General features: G+C 45.2%; 1 protein-coding gene across 1 annotated transcript in view; it reads left to right on the forward strand.

Annotated features, from left to right (window-relative positions):
• SDHAF2 (succinate dehydrogenase complex assembly factor 2) overlaps window positions 1-9073 on the forward strand; it is a 24198-nt gene extending 15125 nt beyond the window's left edge. Inside the window, exon 4 of the mRNA XM_049892151.1 lies at window positions 6423-9073. Coding sequence (XP_049748108.1) covers window positions 6423-6553 — 131 coding nt within the window. The 3' untranslated portion in view covers window positions 6554-9073. The remainder of the gene's footprint in view (window positions 1-6422) is intronic.
• The last annotated feature ends 996 nt before the right edge of the window (window positions 9074-10069 follow it).

Here is a 10069-nt window from a genome sequence, read left to right on the forward strand (position 1 = left end):
CAGAGGGTCTTTCTGAGGCAAAATACCCCAGTGCTATGCTGCTTGCTAAGTGGAAAATAGGCTTAATTTCTTTATTTTTGTTTTTAATTGTGCATTAGATAAAAGTTTAAAGAACAGATTAGATTCCCATTTGTTAGTTTGTACGTAAAGTGTTTCATAGCCTTAGTGGCATTCCCCACAATGTGTTAGCATTCTCCCCATTTCTGTTCTGGGTTCACTATTTCCTTTCATCCTGATTTTCTACCCCTTCCTGCCTTCTTATATTTGCTTTCGGGCAAATGTTGTCCTTTTTTTTTTTTTTAATTGTACTTTAGATGAAGGTTTATAGAAGTAGTTTCTTATTAAACAGTACACATACTGTTTTATGACATTGGTTAACCACCCCACAACTTGTCAACACTCTCCCTTCTCAACCTTAGGTTCCCTATTACCAGCTTTCCTGTCTCCTCCTGCCTTCTAGTCCTTGTCCAAGGGCTGGTGTGCCCCTTTAGTCTCATTTTGTTCTTTGGGCCTGTACAATCTTTGGCTGAAGGGTGAATCTCAGGAGTGACTTCATTACGGAGTTGATAGGGTGTCTGGGGCCATAACTCTCAGAGACTCTCTAGTCTCTGTCAGGCCAGCAAGTCTGGTCTTTCTTTTTGAGTTAGAATTTTGTTCTACGTTTTTCTCCAGCTCTGTCGGGGCCCCTCTATTGTGATCCCTGTCAGAGCAGTCAGTGGTGGTAGCCGGGCACCATCTAGTTGTACAGGACTCAGGCTGGTAGAGGCCATGGTAGATGTGGTCCATTAGTCCTTGGACTAATCCTTCCTTTGTATCTTTAGTTTTCTTCATTATTACTTGCTCCCGAGGGGGTGAGACCAGTGGAATGTCCTAGATGGCCCCTCACAGGCTTTCAAGACCCCAGATGCTACTCCCACTACCAACCCACTGCCGTGGAGTTGATTCCGACTCATAGTGACCCTATAGGACAGAATAGAACTGCCCCGTAGAGTTTCCAAGGAGCACGTGGTGGATTCAAACTGCTGACCTTTTGGTTAGCGGCTGTAGTACTTAACCACTACGCCACCAGGGTTTCTAAATGCTACTCACCACGGCAGAATGTAGAACATTTTCTTTATAAACTGTGTTATGCCAGTCAAGCTAGATATTCCCCAAGACCATGGTCCCCACAGCCCTCAGCCCAGCAATTCGGTCCCTCAGGGAGTTTGGATGTATCTATGGGGCTTCAATGACCTTGCCTTTTCCAGGTTGTACTGGCTTCCCCAGTGTTGTGTACTGTCTTACCCTTCGCCGGTGTTACCACTTAATTATTGTCTTTTTAGTGTTTTTCCATCCTCACCCCTCCCCATACTGGTAACCATCAAAGATTGTTTCTTTTTATGTGTAAACATTTTTGTGAGTTTTCACAGTAGTGGTCTCATACAATATTTGTCCTTTGATGATTGACTTACTTCACTCAGCATAGTGCCCTCCAGATTCATCCATGTTATGAGATACTTCACAGATTCGTCGTTGTCCTTTGTTGTTGCGTAATGCTCAAATGTCTTTTTGATCTCGTATAGATTGTTTTAAGGAACACGTTTCTCTGTGGTGTTAGTTTATTTTATGGACCAGTCTGTTGTTTGGCTGGAAGGTGGTCTTCGGGAATGGCTTCAGTTTCAGGTCAGAAGAGTATCTTAGAGCCATAGTCTCAGGCATTCCTCCAGTCTCTGTCAGACCAGTAACTGGTCTTTTTTGTGAATTTGATTTTCTGTTCTCTGTTTTTTCTCCTGCTCTGTGCAGGACACTCTGTTGTGATCCCAGTCCAATCGGTCAGTCATGGTAGCTGGGCACCACCTAGTTCTTTGATCTTGGGGTTGTGTAGGCTGTGGTTCATGTGGTCCATTAGTCTTTTGGACTAACTGCTTCTTTGAGGCTTTGGTTTCTTCACTCCCCTTTGCTCTGGATGGCGAGAGACCAATAGTTGTATCTTAGATGGCTGCTCGCAAGCTTTTAAGACTCCAGATGCTACTCACCAAAGTAGGAGGCAGAACATTGTCTTTATGAATTATGTTGTTGCCAGTTGACATAGATGTTCCCCAAATCTACGGTCCTTTGCCTCCGAGGCAAGGAACTTCATCCTGTGAGATGGTTGGTTATGCCACCTGCGTGCTCTGTTGTCTATAGTAACATATGAGGAGCACCTGTAAAAAACCAAATCTGTTGCTGTCAAGTCGATTCTAACTCACAGTGACCCTATAGGACAGAGTAGAGCTGCCCCATAGGGTTTCCAAGGAGAGGCTGTTGGATTTGAACTGCTGACCTTTTGGTTAGCAGCCGAACTCTTTACTGCTGTGCCGCCAGGGCTCCAAGGAGCACCTACAGTCATGTATTTAGAAATATCTAGCATCAAACCTGTGTCTGCCGGTGGGTGTGGTCCCTTATACCCTCACACATCTCACATCTCTTGGCATGTCTATCTATCTGTGCATCCGTTAGTAAGTTACTGTTAATACTATTGTTGCAGGATTATTTATGCTATAGTAGTTAAACGATACCAAAAATCCTTGCTGTGGAGTTGATTCTGACTCCTAGCGACCTTGTATAGTTGCCCTTCATTCTTGTGGTCCCTCAGCGTCCTCTCTTGCCTTGGTCATGTTGTGCTGGCTTATCCCGTATCACGTAGTGCCCTTCCCTTCAACAGTATTAACATGTGTCTTTTCTATTTGGTAATTTTCCTTCCCACCCCCTCTAATTTCCCCAGTAACCATCGAAGAGGGTCGTTGTTGTTGTTTTTCTGTGTGTAAACCTTTTGTTCTATCTTTATGATAGTGGTCCCATCCAATATCTGTCCTTTTGTGATTGACTTATTTCACTCAGTATATTGTCCTCCAAATTCATCCGTGTTGTGAGATGTTTCACAGATTCGTCATTGTTCTTTATTGTTTAGTATTCCATTGTGTGTACGTACCACAGTTTGTTAATCCATTCGTCTGTTGGTGGGTACTTAGGTTATTTCTATCTTTTTGCTCTTGTGAACAGTGCAGCAATGAACATGGGTGTGCGTGTGTCTATTTGTGTCACAGCTCTTCTTTAGAGTGTATACCTAGGAGTGGGATTGGTGGGTTATATGCTATTTCCATTTCCAGTTTTTTGAGGAAGCACCATATCATTTTTCATAGTGGTTATACCATTTTACGTTCCCGCCAGCAGTGTATAAGAGTTCCAATCTCCCCACAACTTCACCAACATTTGTTATTTTTGAGGTTTTTTTTTTTTTATGGATTAGTGCAGTAATGTCGGGGTGAGATGGTATTTCATTGTAGTTTTGATTTGTATCTCTTTAATTGCTAATGATTGCGAGCATTTCTTCATATGTTTGTTAGCTGCCTGAATGTCTTCTTTGGTGACGTGCTTGTTCATATCCTTTGCTCATTTTTTAATTGGATTGTTTGTCTTTTCATTGTTGAGGTGTTGAAGTTTTCTATAAATTTTAGAGATTAGACCCTTGGCGAATATGTCGTAGCCAAATTTTTTTTTCCCAATCTGTAGGCTCTCTTTTTATTCTTTTGGAGAAGTCTTTTGTTGAGCATAAGTGTTTAATTTTTAGGAGTTTCCATTTATCTAGTTCATCTGCTGTGTGTGCATTTTTGGTTATGTTAGGTATTCTATTTATGCCATATATTAGGGCCCCTAGCATTGTCCCTATTTTTTCCTCCATGATCTTCATAGTTTTGGGTTTTATATTTAGGTCTCTGATCCATTTTGAGTTAGTTTTTGTGTCTGGTGTGAAATATGTGTCCAGTTCATTTTTCTACAGATAGACATCCAGTTTTGCGAGCACCAGCTATTGAAGAGACTGTCTCTCATTTAATGGACTTTGGCCCATTGTTGAAGATGAGCTGTCCACAGGTGGATGGATTTCTGACTCAGTTCTCAATTCTGTTCCATTGGCCTATGTGTCTGTCCCTGTGCCGGTACCGACATCACCAGGTCTTTCTCTCACCGAGCGGAAGGTGGGTTTGAACCGCCAACTTTTCTGTTAGCAGTCAAGTGCTTAACGACTGTGCCACCAGGGCCCCTTATCCTAGTGGTGGGAGACCTCTGATGGTTTCTGCTTGGGATGGTTTCCTTCTCCTGCCACGGAGGGAGAAGATGTTCCTCTTACCCTCTCACTGGCCCAAAGGGATCCTCTCCTGTGCCCTAGGGGCAGTCAGGGATTGCTGACATACCCAGATATTTGAGGCTTTTTGTTCTGTAGAGAAGAAGGGTCTGGGCTGGGCTTTATTGCTTCTTTTGCAGCAGGGGCTGGTCCCTCCTGGTCTGCATCACTGAGGGAGGCTTTCTTTAGCCTCCTCTCTTGGTTTGCACCCGACTTTGTCAATAGCATGCCTGGTGCACATTTGTGGAGAAGAATTGGGGGACGGGAGGCGAACTCCCCTTTCATCTGTGGGTCCCAGGGCTTTTACACTCTCATGCTAGCCTGCACTTGGCTTTTATCAATTCACTAAACATTTTAGCTGAATTCTTTATACCCATGTATATGGTGCCCAGTGGCTTTTCCTGCCGTGCCCTGTCACCGATGAGCGAGTGCTCACATCTGGTCTCCCCTCTAGGAGCCTCGTTCCCTAGATTTCATTCTGCTCCTTTGCCCTGTGACCTCAGCTCTGATGAGTTCAAGAAAAGTCATGATGTGTGTAGTTTACCTGGCTTTTTCTTGTAGGGTGAGTACAATGCTCTCTCTAGCTTTCTACACCCTGGGAGAGGCCTAAATCTCCTTGATCTTATTTTGATCCTTACAAAAAAAAGAATGTCCCACTAGATGCCAGGCCCTGTGCCAAGCGAGGGAGAGTCCAGTTTTGTTCTGAGGAATTCCCTCTGCTAGTATTGTATTTTGTCTTGATTGCAGGGTGATTCCAGAGCACATTACCTAAGCTTCCCCAGTGGAAGGCTTTGCTTGGGATGAGCCTTTTTTATTTTAATGATTTATTTTATTTATTTGTTGTTGAAAATATACACAGCAGAACATACACCAATTCAACAATTTATATATGTACAGTTCAGTGAGATTGATTGCATTCTTCCGGTGGTATGACTATTCTCACCTTCCTGTTCAGAATCGTCCTCCCCATTGACGTAATCTCACAGTCCTCTAAGCTTCCTGTCTAACTTTTCAGGTTGCTGTTGTCAGTTTGATCCCATATAGATAGTTCTTTTAAAAGAGCATACTGCTCAAGGCAGACATTCTTTACTAATTAAGTTAAACTATTGTTTGGTTTAAAGAAGACTTCAGGGGGTATTTTGGGTTGGAGCTTGAAAGATTATCTCATAACAGTAGTTTTGAGGGTTCATCTATCCTCAGTGACTCCAGAAAGTCTGGGTTCCATGAAAATTTAAAATTCTATTCTGCACTTTCCCCCTTTTGATCAGGATTCTTCTGTAGTCTTTGAAATATTCAGTAATGGTAGCTGGTCTACATCCAGTTCTTCTGGTCTGATGGCAAAGGAGGCAGTTGTTCATGGAGATAATTAGCCATGTCTTCCTCCTAGCCTTACTCTCCTTCCTCTGTTGTTCCGGGCAAACAGGGACTAATTAGTGTACCTGGGATGGCTGTTTCCAAGCTTTTAAGACCCCAAGCACTACACAACAAACTAGGAGGTAGAACAGAAACACTAAACAGGATATTAGGCCAATTAACTGGGATGCTGGGATTTGAATCTTAAGTGAGTGTCTCGGGGTAGAAGGAAAGGTTGGAGGTGAGCAGCATACTGCCCAGACGCCTTGCGCCTCGACTGAGGCTGGTGTTCTCCTTGCCTTGCTCTCTGGGGCCTTTGTTGTCTGTCCATTTCAAATATGGTTCTCCAGGTTTCTGTCAGTTTTGTGAGCCTTTAATATCTTTCCAGTAAATTCTTTTGTGCTTAAGTTTACTGGAGTTTCTGTCATTTATATCCAAGGAACTCTAACTGATAAAAGAGATAGAACTTTTCCTCTGGAAATTTATAGACCAAGAGAGGGAAACACAAAACATGGAAAATCACTGAAATGCCAAATGCTGAGCAAAGCAGTACAGCCAAGATTGTACAGGCTAGAGGTCAGCCAGCTTGTCCATAATGGACCAAAGAGTAAGTATTTTAAACCTGATTCCACATGGTTTCTAGCAACTACTCAGCTCTGTAGTTGTAGTACAGAAGCAGCCGTGGACAATACAGAAACGAATGGGAACGACTGTGTTCCAATAAAATTATTTACAAATAACAGGCTGCTATAGTTTGCCGACCCCAGTATAGGCTGACATGTAGATTTACAGCAAGAACAGAGAAGGTCTATATATTCATGTGTGGTTCTTGGCCAAGGCCAGAGTTGCAAGTTCAAGTTTCAGGATCCTTGTAACTGAGAGTTGACTGACTGTGACATAATTCTTTCTGCCTATTCTTCTCTTATAGAAAAAAAACCAGCCCCGGAAATATTTGAAAATGAAGTCCTGGTGCTGCTGAGAGACTTTGTGAAAAACAAAAACAAAGAGCAGAGACTGCGTGCCCCAGATCTGGAGTACCTCTTTGAAAAGCCGCGTTGAGCTGCTCACCACAGCCTGGCGTGGGGCTCAGTCCCTGGATCCTACCTGTGTCTCATAGATCCTGGCCTTTGCTTACTGCTGCTTTTTAGACCCACGACCCACCCAGGACACGTAAATGTTCAGTGTGACTCATTCAAAAACTTTTCTCGTTCACCCCTGAGCCTCAAAGGTGGTTTATTGGTGTTGCCCCCGTGCTTGGCCTGTCTGCCTTATCTGGCTCCGGGCTCTGCAGGCCTCTGCCACAGGAGGGCGCTGTTGGGAAAGTGATCGCGTTGGCTCCTTCAGGAAAATGAGGCAGCCGGCTGCTGGCTGCTGTGCTGCCTGGAAAGCATCCCCAAGCAGCCCAGGGCTGTGCCTAAATGAATCCCCCGCTTCAACCCTGTGTAGTCCTCTCTGCCAAGGAGGCCGAGCCAACCCCCATGAGCTGAATCCCTCAAAGGCGCAGCAGGCAGAATGAGAGCAGCAAGCAGGAACAGTGTGGGCACGCTGCTTACCAGCCAGCATCTTCACCATCGGATTTTCTTTAAAATGTTCACTTTGCAGATTGAAAGATTACAGTGTTAAAGAATACTGAAAAAAGGAAATTCACAATTTCCCAGCCTTCACACATAATTATTTTAATATGTCCTGTGCTTGTAGACTCCATAGTCACATGTTTTTTAAGTTCTACAAGGTCACAGTCATAGGCTTTATTTCCACATAGCACTGTAGGAAACCTTTTCCATATTTCTGTAGTACTTCACAATTGTTTGGCACGCTTGCGGCACAGTAGTTCACAGTTCAGCTGCTAGCCAAAAGGTCAGCAGTTTGAACCTACCAGCCACTCCTTGGAAACCCTATGGGGCAGTTCTACTCTGTCCTGTAGGGTCACTATGAATTGGAATTGATGGTAGTGGGTTTGGGTTTGATCACGATTATTAAGTGGACAAACTAATAGCACGTAAGAAATAATATGTCAGAATGAATTAGTTGGAAGTGTTTAGCCCTAGTACCAGAACACTTCTGTGTGGCTAGTGGTGGTCTCGCTAGAGACCTCAGAGCTGTAATCCGGCCTAGTCAGAACAGTCCGGCACCAGGCTGGGCCAGGAGCATCTAACAGTGTTGACCAATGAAGGAAGGCCAGGTCGATGAGCATGGGGTCGGCGATCACAAGAGAAGCTGCACGCATGGGGAAGTGCACATTTCAAGTGTTGAGCTACAGGGTTCCCACCGAGCTTCCGCCTGGGTCCTGGCTAAGGATGGAAGGAAAGAAAACCAACCTCTATTATATTATCTCGTTGTATCCTCACAGCGCTTCTGCAGAGGAGTGGTGTTATGCCTACTTCATAGATGAGAAAGTAGGCTCAGAGAGATTAATTTGTCTAACACCATGTAGCTGTTTAGTCAGAAAGCCAGAATCTAGCTCTCTCTGCCTCCAGCACTCATGAACTTTCTACTGGAGCACACTACCTTTATTGTTGGGCATTTAGTAGAAATCTATGCTGGGAAAAGTTAGGGCAAGGAAACTTGACAGTTGTGAGGCATGACCTCTGCATCAAATAGAGGGTAAGAAGCTGCCAGGTGCTTCCTGAAGTGAGCAGGTGGGAACTTGGTCACCCAGCGTGGATTTCATAAGAAGCAAGGCAGGGGACTCATTAAGTGTTCAGATCTGGCTCGGCTGGAGCTGATCTGAGCCTCTGTTTCCTCATCTATAAAATGGGGGTACGAATGCTCCCCTCTCTCAAGCAGTTGAGATCAGATGAGGTAAGAGCACACAGCTCTCACATGGCACCTAGTACACGGTAAGCACTTGGTAATATTGAATGTCAGTGTTTGGTCATGGCCTTGGCCTGAAGCTTAACGCCCACCTCCTAACCCACATTGCCTGGCGTGTCAGTGAAGTCATGCTAGCCATGCAGGGCAGTCACATCTGCAGACAGGAAAACGGAGCCCATTGAAGTAACCATGGAGTGTCTTACTGGCCATTGAAGATGAGGGAGAAAACAGACGGTGGTGGCAAGACCTTTGATGGAAAAATCCGTAGCACTCTCACCTAAGCAAGGAAGGGGGTGAGAATCAGGAGGCAGAAGCAGGGCAGACGAGCTGCCACCCTGGCTGTTCTCTCGGGCCTCCTCTGATGTTAAACAGGCAGAGGGTATATATATATATATATATATATATAGAAATCTGGCTCTGTGACGGGCACACGAATCGGCCCACAGCTCACCTCTCTATTCTCAGCATGTTGCAATAAGTCCCCGTAGCCAAGTATGCAGTTTGGGCTTGTTTTTTTTTTTGGTCTAGGGTTAGATCCCTTCTTACCCTGATTTTGGCTTTATTTAACATAACGTTCCACGGCTGCCACTTTCACCTGGGAATGGCTTACTTCTGAAGGAAATGTTTTCCTCCCAGGCTGCTGGCTTGTGTTATCTTTGAAAGTGAAGAATCTCGCTTACTTCAGCTGCTGAGTGTCAGGCCCAGGGGTGCAATGTAAACGGTTTTTCCCTTTATTAGGCCTGAAATAAAACTAGGCTCGCCGCAGTGTTTTTATTTGTTTTTTTTTTTAGAATTAATAAACATGTAGTGAGAGCCAACAGCCCCCAAGGATCCATGATGAGTCAAAGCTAGACTCATTCCTTTCACCTTGACACTTCACTGCTCACTGATCTCGTTCCCAGCCCGCACCAGGCAGACACGTCTGGTTCTGCCCTGCTCTGTCCGAAGTGGTCTCGTGAGCCCCATTGCACAGGCGCCCTTATGACGCAGCAAACTGGGTCAGTCTCGGCTGTTCTCTTCCTATCGCGTCTTCTCTTCACCATCATAAATCTAACTGTGGGCCTAAGCTCTCTGTGCCCTAAGTGGAGCATCTTTCTTGGGGGTCATCACAGTGGCACCCCTCACTAGCTTTGGGCATTATCCAGAAGTCAGCTGGCCTCATGGCTCCAACCAGGGCTGCACCAGCGCGTGTCTAGTTCATATTTTCAAACATCACCAGGGAAGGAGGTTCCGCTGGGATAGTTGAGACTCTTGAATTTGTCCTTCAGTCCGTCTGCTATCGTGGCTAGATGTGGAGAGCAGGATTTGGTGATGAGGAAGCTGGAGCTGCCTTAAATGGCAAGGCAGGTCTGTGAGCCTTTTGAACAGGCCAAACCAAACCAAAACCAAACCCGTTGCCGTCAAGTTGATTCCGACTCATAGCGACCCTACAGGACAGGGTAGAACTGCCCCATAGGGTTTCCAAGGAGTGGCTGGTGGATTTGAACTGCTGACCTTTTGATTAGCAGCCTGAGCCCTTAACCACTGTGCTACCAGGGCTCCTCAGATACTACATGGATGTACTAATGAGGAGGGCTTTGAGCAGATGGCCCCCCTTATTAGCACGTACATGTAGTATCTGGGAACGGTGGACTCACCGTCCTGCAATGTCAAGTTGATGATGCTGATCAGCTGTGTGTCAAGCCACCGCAGTTTCCGGATGAGTCCTCTGGGAATGAGGAACTGTGAGAACCTGCCCAGGTAAAATGGTGCTGGTGGGAC

This window comes from Elephas maximus, chromosome 7 (genome assembly GCF_024166365.1).
Source record: "Elephas maximus indicus isolate mEleMax1 chromosome 7, mEleMax1 primary haplotype, whole genome shotgun sequence".
Taxonomy (NCBI): domain Eukaryota; kingdom Metazoa; phylum Chordata; class Mammalia; order Proboscidea; family Elephantidae; genus Elephas; species Elephas maximus.